The following is a 23,085-nucleotide window of genomic DNA, read 5'->3' as shown; positions in this document are numbered from 1 at the left end:
CTGTCTCCTGTACAGCTCCTTTGCTAACCAAGATGATAGGTTGGGTCTTCTGGGGGTCATTAATATCTGCCACAGAACCCTCATGAGCAGATGTCTAAAGGTCTGTCTTCTAAATATTCCCTGGGAAGTGGTAACAAGCAGTGCTTAATCTTTCCAGCATCAAAGCCTATGATCAATCCGCCTCCTATTGACTATCTTTTGCTTCCTTTTGTAACAGGTTGGCTTCATTTAATAAACTTATATAACAGAGGGATCAAAAATCACTCCATAGTTAAAGCTGTGTAAAAATCTGCACTTAAAGCAGGGCTAAAATCCCCCAGTTTCACTGTTAAAAGATTGAATTTAGTCTCCATATTTTATACTCTGGGTCTTTGGGGGACAATTGAATTATCTCTAATATTATTCTTCAAGATTTATTGGCTTTGCCAAAAGAAGCAGTTTAAAATAAGCTGTCCTTTCCCTTGCACTTTTTCCTCCTTTCGACCTTTCTCTTTTTGTTCCTAGAGCACAGACTCACATCAGGGATTTTGGCTTGCTAATGGCATAGAAGGCGTCTCCACTTGTCCTGTTTCAATTCCCTTCCTGTCTTTGTTACACTGCAACAATTCTTAAGAGCGAATAGAGCTTCAATTTTGAAGAGCCCTTTGGAAATGTTGCCCTTAGCTAGGTTTTATTAACTTCTTTTTCTTAATGCCCTGTAGACACAGACCCAGAAGTGTGTGTTTGCAGCATTTACTATGGTATCCAATTTAGTCATCAGAAATAATTCCTTCCACTGAGCACGCAGGGAGCCAGGGTCTGGCTGCTCAGGGGAGTGGGTGGACTGAATCATATTATTTCTCTCCTGAATTTGGATGGTACAGCAGTTGCAATAACTAAATTAGACTCCTGAAATGGATGATCCTAGCAAAGGCCCAGTGACCACATGCATTTAGACCAGACACTTTTCAGTTTTTCAAAAACGCCCATATACCACTTCTCTTGCTCCACCAACAGTGAGCTCACTGTTACTGGCGATTCTGTTACTGTTCATCCTGCCTCTTCCAAAACCTCCTCCTGCTCCTCACATGTAACCCGACTGCCTCACATGCTGGGAGGCAGGAGATTCAGAGACAAGCAGTGATTTGGGAGAGAGGTGACTTGGGAGCAGTACCTGTATGTGGCACTGCTGCCTTTGTGAAGTAGCAATCTTTGCAATGGGGGTTTTCCAAACAGCAGCTGCCGGAGGCCCAGAAATCAGGCTTTGACCTGTTATTCATGAGATGCAAAGGAAGCCCTGCTTCCTCTCTTGGCGCCTTCATAGTCTCTTTTTCTCTCTTCTTCTACTCCTCTCCACACATTTCAAAAGTGCCTCCTCATCTTTCTTCCCTTCCGCCTGCCTACTCCTTCATCAAGCCATGTTGTAACCTTCACGTGAAGCTGGTGCTTTGCCCCGCCATGCTCTGCCTGGCTCATGGCAGGAGCTGGTGTACCTGTGTCCCTGTCTTTGGAGCACTGCTGTTGCAGTCTTCACATGAGCATGATTTCAAGGGATTTAGGCAGTTTGGTGGCGCACGTAGCACTGCAGGACATGTCTGTATGCTGTAATCCATAGCTTGTCCTTCACCCAGCCAAAATGACTTCACCTTGTGTGCCCCTGCTCCAATGTGCTTGTCTTCACCTGGCCCAGAAACTGCACAATTTAGTCAGCCCTGGCTAGACCTTGTGCTGGAGTGGAGGCAACTAGGAAAAGAGCACCCTTCAAGTCCAGTTGGAACTGATGCCACCACTGGTGATATCCCTGGTGTTGAGCAGTTGATTGGTTGCGTTTGTGCACTGGGAATTTGCTGCTGTTCTCTTCAGGCTTTGAAAGACAGAAACAGTTGCCTGTACAGATGAAATAGGCTTTAGGGTCTGCTGACCATGCCCTTTGGTTTCAGGTGGGAAACCTTGGACTCCTTTTCATGCTACTCTTTTTCATCTACGCTGCTCTAGGAGTGGAGCTCTTTGGAAAACTGGGTAAGTCTCAAGCAGACCATGCTCCAGTGTGAGCTACAGATCTGCTGGGAAGCTGAGGTTTCTCAGAATCAGTACTAATTTAATAAAGGGACTGAAGTACTTGATGGCCTTCATTCTCCCTTATGCATAACTGATGTAAGAGGAATTTCCTACTAAGTTGTTATTGTCCTAACAGCCTAACAAAATAAAAGCAGCATCTGGTTTCTCTTTAATTATTAAATTCTTGCTTTTTCTGCACTGCCTATGTTGATATTGCCTTCAAGATTACAAGAAAAATTCAGGGAAAGTTTATTTACATCTCTTGTCATGGAATATTGATGAAGAAGAAAGGCAGCACAATGACAGATTGGGAGGATACCCCTGAGCAACTGAGTTACACTGCCTTATATCCCAGGGCTGGGACATCAGTGTTTTTTCTGTATTGCTGGGCAACAGCCAACTGTTGGGCAGGGTGCTGCTGCCATTACCTGAGGTCTCCAGGCTGTGAAAAGCCTGAAGTCCCCTCCCCCAGTACCTGCTGTTGACCTCAGGGCCGTTAATGTGTCCTCAGCTGATAGCTGCGATCCCCTTCCTTTCAGTATGCAATGATGAGAACCCCTGTGAGGGCATGAGCCGCCATGCCACCTTTGAGAACTTCGGGATGGCCTTCCTCACACTCTTCCAGGTGTCCACAGGCGACAACTGGAATGGGATCATGAAGGTAACTGGGCTTCAGGGGTGTGGATGTCCTTATGGTGGGGAAGGAGAAATTTCTATGTGTGATCTGCTCAGCGGTGCTTGGGCTAGAAAAGGGAATGGGCACAGAAGCTGGGTTGCTAGATAAGGTCCCTACTCAGGTCAGAATCTCCCTCCCTGCCATGGTAACTCAGATTCTGGGCTCATCTAGTCCTACAGACATCTGAGAAAAATGCAATTTGTCCTAGGGAGGGACAAGAAGACTGTCCAGTCTAAGAGGGAACATCCACTGTTGTAAGACCTCTTAGCAAACCTGAATGTAGGTGCATTGGATATGGCACCCATCTGCAGAGCTACCAGGGCAATCCAAACTAAATACTTTCTTCTTTCAAAGGACGTGGAGAGATGAAAGGTCTTTGAACACATATGGTGCTTTTGAGTCTGGATGGGAGAAGGCAGTACCAGACTGCTTATTTCGTTCTTGCTCACATGTGTGGGGTTACAGTGGCAGCAACATATGATGATCTGGAAGTAGTTTCCTCTGTACACCTTTCGACATATTTGCTCTGCAGCAGAGAGCATATGATCAGATAGCATCCCAGATTCTTTGAGGACCTTATGATCACAGAGGGTGTGGGGTGATAGAAGTATTTGCCTTGCTCTTTCCATTGGTGTCAGTGTTTTTTGACAGCAAGAGCAGCCAAGCCTGTATTCTTACTTTAGTCCTTCCTTCCTTCCTTCCTTCCTTCCTTCCTTCCTTCCTTCCTTCCTTCCTTCCTTCCTTCCTTCCTTCCTTCCTTCCTTCCTTCCTTCCTTCCTTCCTTCCTTCCTTCCTTCCTTCCTTCCTTCCTTCCTTCCTTCCTTCCTTCCTTCCTTCCTTCCTTCCTTCCTTCCTTCCTTCCTTCCTTCCTTCCTTCCTTCCTTCCTTCCTTCCTTCCATCGTTCCCTCTCAAACCCAACTTCCCCTCAAGGATACCTTGCGTGACTGCAGCCACGATGACCGAAGCTGCCTCAGCAACCTGCAGTTCATCTCCCCACTGTACTTTGTCAGCTTTGTGCTCACAGCCCAGTTTGTCCTCATCAATGTGGTGGTAGCTGTGCTCATGAAACATCTCGATGACAGTAACAAGGAGGCTCTGGAGGATGCAGAGATGGATGCTGAGATTGAGCTGGAATTTGCACATGGGCTGTGCTCCCGCAAGTCAGGATCTGCAAATTCAAGACAGGGAAAAGGAACAGGAACAGAAGGAGGAGGTGGGAGAACAGATCCTGAAGGACGCCTATGCATGAGATGTTACTCTCCAGCACAGGTAAGTACACCTTTGAGCTTACCAACCAGACTGCAGCAAGTAGCTGTGGGGAGAAGCTGGGCAGCCTAGATGACTGAGGGTTCAGCAGTAGCAGATAGATGCCTCCACCTTAGGGTGAGAGATTTGCGTTCAGCAGGAGGCTTTTTCAGTTGATAGCATCATTTTGGGGACAAGGCTGTGCAGCAGTGGGTTCTGTTCATTGTCATCATGGTGTAGGAACCTGGGGGCCAGCAGAGGAGAAATGGAGCAGATCAGCTAAAGGTTTGTTAGGAGCAAATCTGATAGGAAGCTCAGGAGAAGAGAGCAGGGGAAATGGCAGATCAAGAGTGAGGCGCTCCAGCAGAGCTGTAAGGGAGGTGTGAGTAGCGCTGTGGTACACTGATAGTGAGTAAAGACAATTCCTCCTTCCTTTTTATTTTTTTTTTTTTTTGCATTGATATCTGGCACCTTTACACACCCTAAGGAGCAAATGCTCCCCCAGTGACCCTGTGCAGGTACCCGCAGAACAAGGTGCTGCTCCAGATGAGTCAGGGTGGAGAACCCAGCCCCAAATTCACATGAAACTTTGAAGCAAAAAACTCAGCATTCTTAAAATGATCTCTCCCATCCTCCCCCCTTTCTTGTCCCCTAGGAGAACTTATGGCTGGACAGTGTCTCTTTAATTATTAAGGACTCCTTCGACGGGGAGTTAATGATCATCGATAACCTATCGGGCTCCGTCTTCCATCATTACTCCTCGCCGGCCATGTGCGAGAAGTGTAACCATGACAAGCAAGAGGTAACCTGCGTACGAGGATGCGTGAGGGAACTCTCCCCCCAAGACCCACACACCTACACCCACATGCCCGCAGGTCATCCGATGTGTGCTCCTGGCTGTAGATTGTGTAGACAGAGAGCTTGTTGACCTGTGTTTGTCATCTGTCACGAATTGCTGATGCTGGCTCTAGTACAGGCCTGCCCTCCTTAGCCACGGGGGAATGTCTGAGGTGGTGGAAAGGTGAGATGTGCCAGCCCATAGATCAGGACGGCCTGAATGAGCTTTATAGAAATGACTGTGAAGGCATCCTGGCAGCTCTTGTTGTGTTCAATTCTGCAAGAAAAGCAGAGGTTCAAGCTTATGTTGTACAGAGGACTGAAAGTATCTCACCCCAATGACAGCATTCAGGGGCAATTCAGTGGGAGATATAAGCATGTGTTTCGTCTTCATTTTAAGTATGTGCTTGCTAATTCCCTGTTGAGGTCAGTCAATTAAGCACATGCTTAAATGCCTTGTTGAATAGAGTCACCATCTGTGAGCAAGGATTGGTTTGTGGTGAAAACAGTTAATTAGTTTGAGCAAAAACTAAATAAAAATGGGTCCACTGAGAAAGTTTGAGAGTCTCTTTTCTGCTGTAGAACCTGTTAGCTGACAAATGGGTTGTTGCTAAGAGCGGGACACCAAATGGCTTAGATTTGTGCTTCAGAAGTTAGCAGATGCTTTGGAAAACTACTTCCTAAGCAATTAGTCTTTTCAGCTTGCAAAACTTCAGGAGCAAAGTAGTCTGGGAGAAGTTAGGTGAGTAGGAGAATTAATTTTGTTTCTGAAATAATTTTATTGTATATAAGTGCTATGATTATGGTCAGACTTGTGACAGTAGCGTGGCTCATCTGACAGTAAATCAGTGCAGCAGTGGCAATCTTCATTTTCTTGAAATGTTGCTATTGCTTATGAAGAAACCAGGAAGCTTGGAAAGAGAGCTCTCATTGGCAGGTTACTCTATCCATGTTAGAAGAAAACAATATTTTGTTTGGCTTTGGATGCCTAGTTCTGATGCTGTAATTTTTTCAAGCCTTTTAGTTATCTGCTTGTCCGCATAGCTTCCCTTTGAAAGTATCACAATGCAAACATTGCTGTAGTTTATCAGCGTTGCAACACTTCACAAATGGATGTTGCATTAATGCAGAAAATAACTAGTTTTCAATTAACCGCAGTTTCCACTGCTTTACTTAAGTCTTTATATTCAGCAGTTGGTGCTCACCCTTCTCAGAAAATCAGATCTTCTAAGGCATTCCAGAATGATTACCCCAAAATAAAGTCATTTGCAGCTAGTTTGCTGCATCTGAAAACTTTCCAGGTAGCCTTCAGTATCCTGCCTAGGAATGAAGACAAGACCAACAGATTTTCTTACCTTCCCAGCAAGGTAACTAGGCAGCAAAATCTTCAATTGCAACCCGCAGCAAAGAGTTTAACAGAATAATCACAGCCGAAGAATTATTCTTAGATCATATTTCCTGATGGCTGTTATAGAGCCATACGTTATTTTTCAAAATTGATATTTCAATACATTTGAAATGTGGAATTGAAAAGAAATTATATCTGCAAGAATAACTTCAGCAGTAAAATGTTGGTATTTTATTTCTGATCATATAAATCAAAACTACAGTCAGGATTTTAAGTCATGGTTGATTCATATCCATATTTCATAGTATACAAAACACTGAGGAAAGTCCAACAGGAAATCACTACATGCAGTCACAGCTTGTCCCAGCAGTAGCACCAGCAATGCACATTGTCATTAAATTAGAGTGTACTCTTGTATATCAACATATCTGAATGTGCATTGTACACACAGACAGAATTGTGCTATCTGAGAACCAAATGACAGCAAGTTATATAGGCAAATCAGTTTGTTGTTTGTTTTTTTTTTTTTTTAATCTAGTCCTATTCAATACATCTGCTTTTGAACAAAATAGTGTGCTTGCTGCCTGGTGAATCACCCTTAACTCAGCCCTTCTGACAAAAAAATCACATATTAGCCAATAACGTTCATTCGCATTTCATTTGTAGTTTAATCTGTCAAGGTGCTGAGTACAGTGGACAGATAAAACACTTAAACATATGCTCAAAGTCATTAACTAATTAATTAATTAAGCTTTTTGTTGCATTGAGTAGAAGTGCTCAGCGTCTTTCCTAGTTAGGCTGTTGGCCTCTTATTTTTAAACAAATTATTTGTACAATTAAGGATTTTTGTAATCACAGGTCTGTTTTTGAAGATACGTTTTTCTGCAGCTAGATATATTCTACGTGCGTGTGGTTCAGTGTCTCAGGTTGATGCAGTTTTCATGGATGGTGCTCTTAGTGGACAGCCCCTTCTCCCTTCACTGCCATTTTTTTTTTCTATTCCTCAACTTTAGTGGGAAGATTTTTAAATATTCTGTAGTAAGGGAAGCTATAAGAACAAACCATATTTTTTTCATACTCTAACCTCTTCTCTTGTCATCTCTTTCCTTTCACTCCTGGGGTGCTTGACAGACATCTGCGTTTTGGTGGCTGATAGTGTGTTTAGCCAGTGGCAGGAGCTTGCCAGTGAGCAGCAGTGAACCATCTTGCCACTCGTGAAGTTGATCTGTTCATGACTTTGTTGATCTGTATTTTTTGTGTAGATCCCAGGGTGGTCAGAATTTGTGAGTGAGCAGTTCAGTGAAGAACAGACTATTCTGGCTTGTGTTGAAGCCCTTTTTTTATGGACGGAGAAGGTAGTCGCAGATGTTATCACGTTTCACGCTCACGTCTCTGCAAGCACAGCTGTAAATCTGTTCTGGTGTAACAAGCACTTAGGCGAGTAACAGATGAGTATGCATGTTAAGTGGGACCGAATGAAGACTGTTTCTCTACACAGGTAGTTGCTGACTGGTGGCTGTGTAGCGTACTTGACAGAACTTAATTGTGGGCTCTCTGGGCCGTCCGTGCTCTGACTAGCAGTTGTTGGTTTTGGGCTTTTTTCATGGTTGAACAGCACTGTGTCCCTGTGTCAGAATAATATCCCAAATAAGGATGTCATTTGTGCCCTCTGGTTTTCCATCCTGTTTGTTCAAAGTGCATTGTCCCTCAGATGGAGACCTCTTCCAGCCTCTGGCACTGGCACAAGCCACCAAACTCCCAGCTCGAAGGAGTCATCTCTCAAAATGTTCTACCTGCTCTTATATTAATAGCTCAAAAGCTGTACCTGCCTCCTGCAAACACAAACACAGGGAAGGACAAAATAAATGGCCAGGAAGCAAGCTGTCCTGACTGAGACAACCCAGAATATAGCTCTTGAGTCAGGAACTGGTGGGACTCTAGAGACTGGTGATGGAAAGCCAAGCACAGGAGGGACAGAGCAGCTGTTTAGGCTACTAGAAAAAGCAGATGTTTTTCAGGCATTGTGGGAAAGAGATGTCATGCAGAGGGGAATCAAAAGCTTGGAGGAAAGAGGATGGGAGAGAGGCCAAAAATGAAACAGACTGAAAGATGAAGCAAGGTCAGGCATGGGGCTGGAGTGGAGCTGAGGCTCAAGGATGAGAAAGATGCAGTGGACAGGCATCACTTCAGCAAGCAGGAGAGCACAAGTATGAGTGGGTGGGAGGGGTAAGTTTAGGGATGGAGAACAGGGTGAGAGATAGTGTTAGCTGGGATCTTGGGTGGGTTAGAGGTGAGAGGAAAGGGAAGGCACAGGAAAGCTGAAGGGAAACAGGGTTTCAGTGATTGAAGGTAAGAGAATATGAAAAGCATGATACTGGCATGCACTGCAAGAGGCATGACTATCCCTGGAATGAAAGCATCTTGATGTTTAAGCAGGGCTGCCCATGGAGCCTTCAGAAAAAGGGGTCCACTCCTCATCCCTCAGCAGGACAGAGTGCCTTGTCACTGGCCTGAGGGAGCCCTCTCCCTGCTTGGCTTTACTTGCAGGGGCTTGTGCTAGCTGTATTGCTGGGACAGATTCAGGACTCCTTCCTCAAATTCTGGCACTAGAGGAGCATGGACTGACGGTGGGCTGCTTGTAGATCATATGTTCAACCTTCATTAAAAGTGGATTCTCCTGTCCAGCCCAGGTCTGGGTTAGGCAGTACCTGATGTATCCAAGGAATATAACCTAAAATTGATCTTGGGTCTACAGGCTCTTACTTTATCCATCATATACTGTGTGATTGCTTGAAACGTAGATGCCAAGTATGACCTGTGACAGCTTATTTCCCTTCCTGCAGGTCCAGCTGGCTGAAATGGAAGCATTATCCCTCAACTCAGACAAGTCCTCTTCCATACTTCTGGGAGATGAGTTAGACAATCGCAGCACTTCTCAGCTGAGTCCTAAGGAGATCAAGGTTAGCCCCAGGTGGTCATGGGCATGTTGGACTGTGCACTGTATTTCTGCCCCTACTGGTTTGAAGTGCTCTGTATTCATCCAGAATTCATCAGACCTGCTGAGGAATATAAATTCTGGTCACTTTTCAAGAGCTGCTTTGTAGAGACATATCATGAAGAAGGATTTGAGGAGGAAAAAGGGATGTATGTTTTTGAAAGTTCTCTTCACTATTGTCAGTAACTTCCTCTGAATGAACCTAAATTTAGGGGATTTTGGCTGGAAACCTGAGCATCTCTTAGCTAGCATGAAGGTATCTTCAGAATGAGCCCTTCTTGAGGCTTTGACAAGTCTTCTCTGTCATCTGTCATTAAATCTCACAAGGTTTTGTCCTCACTTATTTTTTTCCAGCAGGATCATCAGGACAGCCCTGACTCCAATGCAGTAGGTGATCTAGGGGAATGCCTGCTCCCAGTATCCAGTGAGGATGACTCAAGAAACCCAGACAGTTACCTGTGTGAAATGGAGAAAACTCCTTTCAACTCCGTCCAATCTTGGCTAAAACATGAAAGTACCAAAGGTAAGTGTCGCTCTCATCATCATCTAGATCTGCTGAAAGTGTGGGTTGGTTCAGCTCATCTGCCTTTCTCCTGCCTGCCCCCTGCCAGGAATGGAGTTAATGTGATGTGGGGTTACACTCCCCAAGAATTCGCTTTCAGTTTGTCAGTCTTCAAGAATGGGATGAGAAGCAGTTCCTTCTTTTGCTTATATCTTCCTTCAGACTTGCCTATGTGAAGTGTTGTGAAAGAGATGATTCCCATTTACAGCAGTTTACCCACCCACAGTCAGACATGTGTGGGGACAGACTCCCCTGCCATGCCAGGTGGATGACCTGTGCCCACACAGCACGGTTAAGCGTTGCTGCCCCCGACCAAGCTCCTCAGGTGCAGGTTCAAGGAACAGGTAATACATGTCTGCCCTTTGTGGAAGTGCTGCAGTTCTACTCTTGAGCACACCCTGTCCTCCCGTGGTCCCCAGGTTTCCCACACCGCAATTTTTTTAATCTCCCTTCACCCTGTGCATTGCAAGATCTGGGATGGAAGTCCTCTGATGGTGATACATGAATTGAACAGCTCAGCATTCCTCTGTGAGAGCAGCAACGGGAGAGGCAAGCTGGGCTGTTGCTTTGTGGCTCTGAGCTGTGTCAGATCTTCCAAGTCTGTTGCAGGTTTCGGTCCTTGTGTAGAGAGTGAGACCCACGGTGTGAACACAAGGCTGAGGCTTCTTGATCAGGAGTGCATGTTACTAAATATCCTCCATACACTGGACTTGCAGGACCCTTGGTGTAACAGCAGCAAAGGCACCAAATCAGATTGGAGGACTCTTCAATTTTTTTTTTCTGTTTCTCTTCTCCTCCCCATTTCTTTTGGTGCTTTGTCAGTCCTTCCCAGCCCCTTCTCTCCAGGTGCATCTTGCCCTCTGTTACCTGTACCAGCAGAATTTTTCCACCCAGCCATCTCTGCCACCCAGACAGGGCCTGAGAAAGTCTCATGTCCACGCAACCTTCCTAAGATCTCTCTGCAAGGCTCATGGGCATCACTGAGATCGCCGAGTGTGAACTGTTCACTTCTTCATCAGGTGAGGACCTCCGCTTCCTTCTGTGAGGAAAGCCTGATCCTGCACGTCACACCCAGAGGGAGCTGAGCAGGTGGGAGGGCAGAGGAAGGAGAGATCCACTTGTGGTCAGGGAGGAGCGCAGTGGACTGCAGAGTGCAGGAGGGATGGGGAGGAGAGAGCAAAGGGGTGTTGTATCACTCTCACTCCATGAAATCAAATATTATTCTGCTGCAGCTAGCCCCACATGAAGACAAAATCACATCACCTTTTAGCTCATGCCCGGGCCCCTGCAGACACGTGCATGCACAGCAGCCACAGTGTGAGCCAGGGAGACAGCAGCCGCACAGCCGCCTCGGCTCTTCTTAGTGCCACGACTCTGGATCACGCACCTGCTTGGTTGTAACAGGCTTCTCCTCACCCACCTCCTCCACAGCCCTTCCTGGCACATCCACACACCACGTCCCTGAGTTCGCCATTTTCTCCTGCCCACTTAGCTCTTACATCCCAGGAAGGTGCTGTCTCTTTCTGAAAAGGCAGCTGTTTCTCACTAATGAAAGAGTAGAACAAAAGTGTTGAGGGGAGATCAAGTGTCTCTGAAGAGCAGAGGAGGCAGAGATGAAAGTCCAATAGGGATCCTTGTTGTTGTTCTTAGAAGATACTCCACAAACAATTCCTGTTTGAGGAGTACAGGAACACTCTATTCCAGACAAACTAAAAAACAAAAATAAAATCATGTTATCTAGTTCTATGTGACAGACACTCTGGGCAAGATACAAATGTGTATAAATTCACCAGGGAGAAATTTAGCCTCTAGCTGAGGCCGCTGAGTTGTTACGGTGTTGAAACTTCTGGTATAAGCTTAGACATGAAGAGGAAGAGCTCTGGAGCTGGCATACCACTGGGGTAAAAGTACGGAGCTGTTGTAGAGGAGAAATCGGTAAACTTCTGATTATGTGATGGAGCTTGTACTGAATAGCTAAGGTTCAGGAGACTGCTTCCAGTCCTACATGCATCATTCCCAGGGCTGTGTCCCAGTGATGATCTCAGTGCAGACCAGTTTCCTAGGAAATGCAACTTAAATTAATGAGCCTTGATACAAGGAAATTAAAGCTGTTTCCCATTCCTGCTGGAAGGGGACTCCACTTTTCTACCCTAAATACTGTCATTGCAATGAGTCCTGGTCAGAAGGACTATGAGGCCTCTTTTCTCTCTGGAAACATTGCTTTTTTTTCAGTTAGAGGAGGTCTGTGTACAGAGCCTGAGGTCTAAGTACAGAAGTCCCTTGATTTCTGGCCAGCTGATGGTTTTGATGTGTCCGCAGCCTGTGTGCCAGGTTCACAGGGAAGCCAAGAGTGGGGACCCACAGGCAATCTCAGCTCTGCTGCCTCCTGGAGCCCAGTGGGCAGGAACAGCCTGGCGGCAGGGGCTGCAGAGCTTACAGACCAGCTCCCCTTCCTTTTGGTGGAGCATCTCATGTGGGAGGGGAAGACTCATTGTGGAGCAGAATGAAATCAGAGCTCAAAATATTGAAACCTTTCCACCTCTCCCAGAAGGGAGCAAGCTTCATGGCTGGTGCTTTGTAGCATTGCTTGACAGTTTATAGCTGCACCGCCCTCAGCAGAGCGAGGGAAAAATTTGAGTTTTCCCCCTTTTTCTGTAATTGTGGTTTATTTGCACACCCCAAAGTAATAAAATATTTAATAAATAAATAAATAAATAAAAGGGCAAAGTCTGTTGCTCCCTGCCCACCTCTTTCCTGAGAACTGTGTTTTCACATTCCTGCTTCCCAGGCCCCTGAGAGCGATACCTCGCTGGACAGCCGGAGCAGCAGCTCGGCAGGCAGCCTGCAGACCACGCTGGAGGACAGCCTGAACCTCAGTGACTCTCCCCAGTGCACCCTGGACCTCCCGGTGGCTCTGTGCCCTGTGCCAGCTGCTGGCACCCAAAGACCCCTGGCAGCCCCCCTCTCACCTGCCTCCCGCTGCCGGAGCCTGCGGGGCCGGGGGCTCTTCAGCCTGCAGAGCATCCGTCGGCACCAGCGCAGCCACAGCAGCGGCGGGAGCACCAGCCCCGGCTGCACCCACCACGACTCCATGGACCCCTCGGATGAGGAAGGGGTGGGCAGCAGCCTGCGGGGGGGCGGCAACAACAGCGAGCCCTCGGAGACCCTCAGCAGCCTCTCGCTGACCTCCCTTTTCTCGCCCCCACCACCAGGGCTGACGCTGGTGAAGAAGTGCAGCAGCACCAGCAGCCTCCATGCCAGCCCCTCACCGCGCCGCCCCACCGCCCACCACACCAAGCCCTTCTACACCGTTGATCCCCGGGGCTTCCTCTCCATGCCTTCGTGGGTGACGGACTTCTGCAAGGACACCCGCTTACCCAGGGAAGGAGAGGAACCGGACAGCCCTGGCAGACTGGGGACAGGGGACCACGGCTCCCCGCTCCCATCCAAGCTGGAGCTGGGTGATGGAGTCACCAAGAGGAACAGATGAGGGTCCATAGGGTGCAGGGAGGGAGCATAATGCCACTGGCACGGGGAGCGTGTTTCACTAGCTTCTCCACAGCAGCAATTCCAAAGGATTTGCAAGAAAAAGAACGAGGCAAACAAAAATTTATAAATATATATATATATATATATACATAAATATATATATATAGAATAAATACTCTGGTACCGTACCTCAGAGGCATGGGAGAGTGCAAGCAATACAGGAACAGTCCTGCCTGAGGGCACGACCTGGACCATCACCGCAGAGACTATAGTGACAAGAAAAGGCCGTGGGGCTGGCAGGGACAGGACCCTCCAGCCAGGTGACTGCTGCGTGGCAGCTGTTTAGTTATATACATATACATACAGAGAGAGATCGATTTATTTATTTTTTTTACCAAGAGATTATGAATTTCAGAAAGTGCTAAAGCGGAACAAGCAAATGGGGGCTGAAGGAGGTGCTACGCCAAACAAGGAGGGTGGGGGCAAAGAGAAGGGAAGCAGGGTGAGCAGCAAGGGAAAATCATCTGGGGTTTGCCTTGCCTGTTTCTGGGAACTTCCTTATTGTTTATGCTTCCATTTCAAACATTAAAAATTGCGGACCAGACCTTCAGGTCGAGCATAAATTGGCAAAATGCGATTGTGCACTTCTGTTGGTGTAAAACAGCGGAGCTCTGGCTTGAGGTGGATTCATGCTGATTTACAGCAGGTGAAAATCTGGCCCCAGCAGCAGGGAAAAGCAAATAGCCATGGAGCATGGGAAACGTTTTGAGGTGAAAAGCTTTGCTTTGAAAAGAATGTGTGAACACAGTGGGCATGCTCATGGGAGGAGGGGATAGAGGCTACATGGCGTATTTTTGTTGTTTTGTTGTCTTTATATTGTTCATTTTCCAAAGAGAGCAAACTGCTAAGGGAAAAAAAAAAATTACAAGACACAGGGAAATTTACAGTGGGAGAGGCAGGTGGAAAAGGGTAGGGGGGAGGTAAAAAAAGGAGAGGAAATTGAACTTTTCTCCCTTTCATTTGCAGTAAATGTGATACTTTATTTTAGAAGCCCAAAGGTGCAAAAATCATCTGTAGAGAAACCTATCTGTTATTTTTGTATCTATAGCTATATATCTTAAATGAAGACAAAACCTAGAATTTTTAAAGAGTCAAATAAAAGCAAAGGGGGCTTCAACAACACAAAACACAGTGGCCCCCTGGCTGAGGGCTAACCCTACTCCAAATCCTGGTGGGAAGACTCTACAAGAGCATCCTTGGCTCGGTGGTGCCTCTGCCTCCAGCATCACCTTCATCCTCTGGCATTTTCCTGATTTGTATCAGTGTAGCTGGGACCAGAGTCCTGCTCAGTTGCAACATGGAGAGCAGGGAATACACGTGTGTGTGTGCACAGAAATGTAAGGGTGTTTATGTGCTTTGTGTCTGGGCTAACTGGCTTACCAGCTGGAGGGATGGGGGAGAGGGAGAAAAACTGCAGCTCTCCTTGCCCCTGCCTTGCAGGGGGTTGTGCGTTCACCCCGGGAGGGTGAGGGCAGACCGACTCCTCAAACCATGACTTGCCTCAGGATACAGGATTTGACATGGCAGATGTGATCCTCTTCCAGCATGGTTGCAGCAAGGCGTCAAGAGGCTGCATCGCCTGTCACCTTTCCAGCAGTGTGACTGCACGTGTCTGCTTCCTGGACCTCCTCCTGCAGCAGTGCCAAGGTTTCATACCCTTCCCAGGTTTGCAGCTGGGTAGGAAGACCGGCCAGCCAGCCAGGGGCACAAAGAATTTGGGATGTCACCTACTGCCCCAGGAAAGCCCCACCAAGGTGTGTCAGAGAACACAGGGCAGTGCAGAGAAGATAGAAGCCCAGCAGAGACAGAGGAGTCTGGAGGCTGATGCACTGCTCAGACAAGGAGCAGGGCTCCCTTGGGGATTCCTGTTCCATTTTTCTATCAGATAAGAGGGTCCCTGCAGCCCTCCCAGTGTTCATCCAGCTGGCATTTGAAGTCTTGTGAAGTGGGCATTACAAAACATGTGTTCCAATTTTATTTTGACCTGTGTGATTTTTAAGCAGCTGCTGCATCTTATGAGCCAGGGCTGTAAACAACAAGCGCGTCAAAAGGGACCAACAGCCAGGAAAAGGATAATTACTGCACGGACTTGATTTATTTGCTGGAAGGAATGTTTGCTCTGTTGCAGGCATGCATGCTGACTGCAGGGAGGTAAGGCCTGCAGGAAGAGGGCAGAAGAGCCCAGGTCCCTGTCCTTGCAGAAAGGATGTTAATCCAAATTTATTAAAGCAATAATAAGGGTCTGCAAATGTTTTATTTTTTTTTTTTGCACTATTTGTTCTTTGGGTGAGTTGTCCCTGCCTGCACTCCTGTGGCCAGAGAGGAGAGACGTGACACATGGTTTCACATCCTCAGGGAAGGAGGGCAGTCAGTCCCCAAAAGGCTGAACAACAAATTTGGGCTGTACAAGGCTTAGACTCAAACCTAGAGCTACTTTGAAGGCAGAGGTAGGGCTTACCAAAAAACCCAAACCATTAAAACCTGTCCAAATCCCAGACAATTTGATGCACAAGGTGTTTCCTGGAAGGTGGCCATAAGTGGACTTGGAGGTGGGACTCCGAGCTCTCCTCATCCTGGCAGTCATGTGGGCTGTGAAACTTTTTGGCTGAGGGAAGGGCGAAAGGTCAGATACCAGTGCAAGTGCTAGAGACTAGCCCAATATTCTGTCATGATAGAAGTATGGCCTACACTTAGGACAGTTGAGAGGGGAGAATTGTCAAAAGATGCTGGGAAAGATGGCAGTGGTGACCTCATGGGGTGACTTAGAACCCCTGGGATGGATGTTGTCTCAGCTTCTTCTTTTTTTGTCCCTGGAGCTGACTTGCAAGGAAAACCTTTGTTTCTGTTGTGATTTGGGGTTCGTGTTAGTCCTTTTGCTCTGCAAAAGGTCTCCCCTTCTCCTCCCAGCAGGGTCATGCCACCGCTCCTGCCTCACTGCAAAAGGACTTTCGCCCTCCGCTGTGTGACTCGAGCAAAAGGCTTCTGGCTTAGGAAGGAGGTTGCCATGGTAACAGAAGACTGGGTTATCTTTAGAGAATATTTTGTCTCTCTCTTTTAATTATTTACTAACTGTTTAAAGAAGAAGGAGGAAACATCCATCCTTCCCAAAAAGGAAGCAGAATACTAAAGCCCAGCAAACACCTCATGTTTTTGCTGGGGATTTCTGTGGTGGGCCAGGCTCTGTGGTTTCTCCTGGCAAGAGCTGCCTTTCCCAGCTACACTGGTCTGTTGGCACCCAGAAGAACCTCTGTCATCACCCACCCACCTCCCAGACAACACCTGAGGGCAGCCAGGATTTGCCCAGGCATCTTTTCAGCCTCCCATACTCCCCACTTCCCACGGGGTACTATATCGCAGGCAGCTCCTGCCAGGAGGCTCTTTGCCATCATCAACCCGAGATTGCTCTATTATGTTGCACTGCCACATGACCCTTGTGCCCGGCTCTCCCCCGCGTCTCCCACCGAAACCGGTCCCTCTCCCTGCTCGATGCTGAGATCCTCCATGTACTCACACACTGCTACTGTGTCTTGCTCCAGCCGCTGCTCCACCAAGCTAGGTGTACTGAGCTCTTTTCATCTTGGAGACATTATTGCGGCCCGGGGACACTATCGTGGCCTTTCAGTACTTAAAAGGGGCCTATAAGAAAGATGGGGACAGACTTTTTAGCAGGCCCTGTTAGAATAGGACAAGGGGTAATGGTTTTAAACTAAAGGAGGGGAAAATCAGGTTAGACATGAAAAATAAATTTTTTACCATGAGGGTGGTAAAACACTGGCACAGGTTGTCCAGAGAGGTGGTAGATGCCCCATCCCTGGAGACATTCAAGGCCAGGCTGGACGGGGCTCGGAGCAACCTGATCTAGTTGAAGATGTCCCTGCTCATTGCAGGGGGTTGGACTGGATGACCTTTGAAGGTCCCTTCCAACCTACTCTGTGATTATATGATGATCTTGGCTTGCCAGCTGGTTCCTCCAACTCTTTTCAACTTCTTTTTTTAGTTGGTGTCTTTTTTTCTTTTCAAGCCCTCCCCGTACATCTTCACCTCTCACCTTGGCCTCCAGGCCCACCCGATGTGGTTTACTGCAGCTGCAGAGCAGAGCCTGTCCCGAGTGCTTTCTACCTTCTCTTGCACACAAAATCCTCACTCATGAAAAACATACCCGTATTTGATATTTCTCCTGAGCCCAGAGACCCTGTCTCGGCACTGCCAAATGAACAAAGTCTACGGCTAGATTTACTACTTCTTGTGGCTTCTCTTCATCTGTTTTCCTTACTGCTACCAAAAGTTTCCTTATGAAATTAGATATATGGAAAGCAATTGCCAGCTTGACCACTGTTTTCTTTCATGTTAAGTCAGTGTTTTTCATTTGGGATTCTGGGTTTTCTGTTTGTTTGTTTTTATGAGATTAGGTCCTGTGAAGGACTGACCACCACCAGCTTTCTGTGAAATTAATGCAAGCTGAGCAGACCTGGAGGATGGGGGGTGGAAACTGAACGTGTCATTGAGCAGGAAATAACTTTTCAGACAAAATAAACTTCGAGCAGAAGCCTTAGGTGTCTTCAAGGAATTTTCTACTTTTCCTCTTGGCTGAGAACAAAACGATTCCTGCCCAAATGTCTCCCTTGTCACTGAAATGCCCACACAAGGCAACAGAGAGGTGGTGTGCCCTGGGTGGCAGCCGGTGACTGTCTCCTCGAGACACCAGGCCCCTTGACCACCCCTAGAGCACTGGAGATGGGTCCCCAGGCAGCGAGGTGGCCTCAAAGCACTGCAGGACATGTGCCCTGCACAGCTGTTGTGCAACGAAAGCAAAAGGCTTTGTAGCAGCAGCTCAGGAGCAGAGATTTGATTTTAGCCAACGTGTCTAAAAACTCAGAATTTGTCCTGGAAGACCTGGAGGTAAGTGGCTTTGGTTTGCTTTTTCTCATCACAAGAATTTCACAGAGAGGAGGAAAATAAAACTCTGTTGAGTTTCTGACTAACTGTGCAAAACATATAGTGTACTTTGTAGGAAGTGCCTGGTACTTTGCAAAGTCAGGCCCCTGGATGTATGTAACCTAATTCAGTTTATCTGCATGTGATCTGGCTTCCCAAATATTCCCTTCCCTTGTCGTCACAAATTCTTTATTTTATAACATCTGCTTTCTCATTTTTTTCCATGTCGTTTTTTGTTCCTTGCTACAGACTGGCTTCCCGTAGGAACGCAGCATTTCAGTGTCTTTGAATTATCATCCATTTCTTCCATTTCATTTAGACATATATGTTTCTTCTTTAGCACTTTTTCCTTCTCCTGCACATTTCCAAGCCCCCTGCTGATTTGTGCTAAGATCCTGTCACACCTTGAGCAGGAGCTGGCAATGTGATATTCAATATTTATGCCTCCTGGCCACTTCTAGAGCAGATGTGCTCAATTTACAAGTAGAGAGGTCTCACCCCCACCAAAACTGGCATCCCAGCCTCTGATTTGCAGCGTGCCTCTGCTTTTGCTCCAACAGCCGTCACAGTAATAAGGGCTCTTCCCTTCCCTTTATGCTGGCGATGGGATTGCACAGATGGACCTTGTGGCTGGGTATGTCCTCAGCATCGCTTTGCATATCAGCAGAGCTGCTGAGCATCTTTCACGTTCGTGACATTAGTAGGAGCAGGGAGGACTCGGCACCTCACCACATCCCTCCCATTAGCAGTTGGGCTGTTGCCATGTAAGCCACAGCAGGCGCCCGCTCATGCTCCTCCTTTGCTGCGCAGTGCTGCTGGGCACAGAGGAATACAGATATTTTTCCTTCGTTTTGTCTGTAGTCACCGAAGTCGGCAGATACAGCTCTCTCTTTGTCTCATGGTCCATGGAGCAGAATGATGGAGTGGGAGAGGCACTGTTGTTCCAAGGACGTTTTCTTGGAGACGAGAGCACTATAGCTTCTCTGGTTAATGCTGTTTTAGTTGTCTGTATTATTTTCGAAAACTTTGAAAGAAGCTGTGGCTTGGGTTTTTTTGTTGTTTCACGTTGCCAGGGCAGGGTGGGTGCGCTGTGCAAAACTACGGCAGCTCCTCCCACAGCTCTTCCCCTCCCTTTCCTCCAGTTTTTTCATCCTGGCTGAAATTTCTGCACTGTAAGTTACCAGTTTGTGCTGAGCATGGTGCAGTGGGATTCGATGACTGTCACTGCCCTGCTGCCACCACTGTCTTTGTTTTCTTACCTTTCTTAGGACTGCTGCTAAGGGAATAGCACCATCCCTTCACAGAGCCTGGCAGAGCATCTCCTAAAAGGGGGCTGGCAACCACCCAGCACAAGCAGGCAGGGTGGCTGCCCTGCCTTTGGTCAGAAACACCCATATGGGCTAAGATGCTGCTTCAAAACAAACCATGACCGATATCACAGGCCATGTGGATGACAATCCAAAGAGAAAATATTTTTTCAGTGAAACATCTTTAATCCAAGCTTTTGCTCTTAAATTGCAAAGTGAAGTGCCTTCTTAGGAGAGAGCTACCCACCCACACACAGGAGAAGCATCATGCAATAACCCAAGTTACATGGTCCACACACAGGCAGGCATTTTTATTATCCTGCAAGTCCTTCATATAAGCTTTGCTTTTATGCTATCACAGCTTTGGACCTGAAGTACCAGGTGAGCTTTCCTCTAAAACTACCACTGTCACCTTTAGCTGCATCTAATAATCGCTGGAATGATAACAACAGACGCAGATGACCCCATTTTTCCTTTCAGTTGCAACTTCACACAGTTAATTTATGTTCCCATTTACGCACTTCTCCCACCTCCTTATCTGAGCCAGATGAAGGGTTTTTTCAAGATACGATCTACACACAGAAATACTACACACATTCTAGATAATAATAGATATTTCTAGGAAAGAGTTGAGTGCAATGTGAATGGGGTGGCGTGGATAGAAGATCTGCTTTTGTGTGTATATTCCCTCTACATACATACAACCGCAACTTCCCCATACATTTGTATTTCTTGCCACAGTCTTTAAAAATGACCTTTCATTGAATGTAGAGTTAATAACATGTGAGAGGCTGTTAATCATCATTGGCTACTGATTACTTTCTGCTGTTATAGTAAGCCCAGGCCCAGGAAATAAATCAGAAAGACAAAAAAAAAAAAAAAGCAACAACAAACAACATGGCATTGAATAAAAAAACCCTAAAAACAGAGAGACTACTCTGAAAATCCCTTGGTGTCTGCTCAATATTTATTCTTATGCTTCTGTAGTCACTGCTGCTTTGTGTGCGTGTGTGTGTCTGTGGGCGTAGGCATGTAGTTGTTTCAGGGTGGCTCTGTTTTATAACCAGATCTCCCACTGGTCTTTGTTTTTCAAGTGTATATTAAAGCAATAAACAGCCCAAACTGCTGACGCAGGACGATGCTCACCAGTAGTCCCTGTAGCACTGATCAGGCAGTGCCCGGGCAGTGCTTCCATCACTGTCTGCAATGAATTGCAGAGGTCTCTGCTCACAGCTGCAACCTGTGTCAGACATCACGGCATGCCCATGGCTGCTGCTTGTGGGGATGGCATCTGTGGGGCAGGAAAACAGGAGCAGCAGGGCTGGTGGGGAGCTGTAGCAGACTGCATGGTCAGGGTTGCAGGGACCTGGGGCCATTGGAGCCGCTGCTTGTGTATGTGCACGTACTTGCACTGTGGGGGACCACTAGGACCCTCCTTGCACTGGTGAATCGCTAGTCCATCTGCAGGCTTGGACTTGAGCTGTGGCACAGGCTGGGTGGCCCCCTCAGCATCAGTGATTCCATCAGGAACTCGGGGAGGTCACAAGTTCGTGCCAAAAAATACTCTGCCTTTTGGGCACGGACCCCACACAAGGGAGGCCAGGGAAACATCAGCTCTCTGTGTGGCAGAATCCACCAGCATGCGGAGACCTGACTGGAGTGGGTAAGTGTGGCAGACGCACCCCTGTGCTTCTCGGGATTTTGGAGGGTTATTTATCATCCACCTGAACGTTGCTCCTACCTGGGTTTGGACATGAAACTGAGGCAGTTCTGACAGCCAGCAGGAACTGGGAGCCCCTCCCCATGCCCCAAAATCCTGGAGCCTGTTTGAAGTCTGACCTGTAACTTGGATTTTGCTCTCAGTCCTGGTCACCTCTGGTGTGGGCACAGTTGAATGGCCCAAAATCTCACAACAAAGCAGGAGTGCCTGTGCAGCTGCTGGTTCTGTGACTGGAGTCAAGTCTGGGGCTCTGGATCCTGTTCCAGAGTGATCCCTCTATGGCTCGTCCATACTCCTGCTTGGTGACCAACACAGGAGCAGAGCCATCGCCTCCATCCCAGCTAACTCCAGTGCCCTGATTTGGTGGGATCCACTAGGGCTTGGAGTGCTGTCTCCATCCTGACTGGTAAACAGCCTTTCCTTTTGCAGTTGGGTGGACACAGCATTTTAATGTTTATTTGTGTCCAACCAGGCAAAAATACAGCCTAGGTAACAAAGAGGTGAAAAGGCCTGAGGGAATGTGCATTAATAATGGAGAAAGCTAGTTTAGGGTCTGGAGGAGATGAAGATCTGACTCCCGACTTGAGACATGGATGATGCACCCAGGGGGACACCCCAAGGTCGTGTGTTTCTTCCCTCCAGTCTCATGCTCGCTGCTGCTGCATTTTTCTGCTCTGTAAATACTGCAGGAATCAATGCAGCGGCTAATGTGGCACTTTTGACATTTGAAGGAGGATTATCTCAGAAGCGAGCGTATAAATCTGCTTAATCAGAAGTCCAGAGGCAGAAAGCAGATGTCAGCTCACAGCCGTCCTGCCTGCCAGGGGTCCCTGATGGCAGCCCCATCGGGGCAGGGCCCATGGATGCAGAAAGCTGTTGCAGCACCCTATGGGTCTGAGAGTGCAGGTAGGGAGAGAAAGAGGCAGCCGGGCAGGTTGTGTATTTTGCTCTGCCCGGGTGATGATGCAGTGGTATCATTTTCACGCTAAGTGCTAATTTTCTGCTTTGCTGGCCTCAGAATCGCCTGCATTCATATCCTTCATTGCAGCAATTAAAGGGCTGGGTGCTGAAGTTAAGGCGCTTGTGACGAGTGTGATTTTAATCGGCGTGCGCAGCAGAGAAGGAGGAATGCGATTGCTTCGTTGTTGCTGTGGGAACACGTGAGAGCAAATCTGGGCCTGTGAGGGGCAGAAGAGCCCATACTCCGCTATGCTACTGTATTGGCTCCAGCCCAGCACTGGACTGGGGACTGCAGGTTTGCTGCATCTTCTGCTTCTCTGTCTGGATCAGAAATTGCTGTACAACTTCAGCAAAATATTGAAACAAAACACCTGCTCCCTGCTTCATGTTCCTACCCCTCCATACCACCCTCCAAGGTGCCATGCACCACAGAGTTCCCCAGCAGATTAAGAGCAGGCTGAGCATCACTGGCCTGTCCCCTCTGATGGGGAGGCAGGGCAGAGGGAGAGGACCTGGTGCCATACCACACAGATAGAATTTCCAGGCGTGCCTGTAGGCAGAAGGAAGTAATTACATGGGTCCCTGCTATGAGACTGCAGCTGAGGCTGCTCTGCACAGGTGGGCAGGAGAGTCCATTTGTGAAAGCGCTAGGAAAGACATTAGCGTGTAAGTACTTAAGCATTTACACTGTTTGCCTAAATCATAAAGCTTGTGCTTCTGGATATGCTCACAGATCCCCTCTGCCTCTCCAGCAGGCTTAAATGTCCCTCCAAAGGGGAACAGGGGCTGTGTCACTTCAATTCTTGCTGCTTTGCTTTCCCTCGGTGCAGCTCAATGCCCATGTTTGCAGGGAAGGGACCATCCCGCTGGGGTCCCCAGCAGAGCCACAACTCTCCCTGCCACTGCCCCACCA

At 47.6% G+C, this 23,085-nt stretch overlaps 1 protein-coding gene across 2 annotated transcripts in view; it reads left to right on the top strand.

Annotated features, from left to right (window-relative positions):
• CACNA1I (calcium voltage-gated channel subunit alpha1 I) overlaps positions 1-13,794 on the top strand; it is an 88,444-nt gene extending 74,650 nt beyond the window's left edge. The window contains exons 28-35 of one of the 2 annotated variants that reach the window (XM_071801651.1): positions 1,920-1,998; positions 2,577-2,698; positions 3,645-3,983; positions 4,615-4,761; positions 8,988-9,104; positions 9,497-9,662; positions 10,524-10,720; positions 12,490-13,794. In XM_071801651.1, the coding sequence (XP_071657752.1) occupies positions 1,920-1,998; positions 2,577-2,698; positions 3,645-3,983; positions 4,615-4,761; positions 8,988-9,104; positions 9,497-9,662; positions 10,524-10,720; positions 12,490-13,191 (1,869 nt within the window). In that variant the 3' untranslated portion in view covers positions 13,192-13,794. Of the gene's footprint in view, positions 1-1,919; positions 1,999-2,576; positions 2,699-3,644; positions 3,984-4,614; positions 4,762-8,987; positions 9,105-9,493; positions 9,663-10,523; positions 10,721-12,489 lie in introns of both variants that reach the window. The other variant, XM_065837465.2, reaches the window with a different exon arrangement.
• Positions 13,795-23,085: the final 9,291 nt, after the last annotated feature.

This window comes from Patagioenas fasciata, chromosome 1 (assembly GCF_037038585.1).
Source record: "Patagioenas fasciata isolate bPatFas1 chromosome 1, bPatFas1.hap1, whole genome shotgun sequence".
In the NCBI taxonomy this organism is placed as follows: Eukaryota; Metazoa; Chordata; class Aves; order Columbiformes; family Columbidae; genus Patagioenas; species Patagioenas fasciata.
Note: the sequence above shows the minus strand (reverse complement) of the source record. Positions and strands in the feature narration are given on the sequence as shown.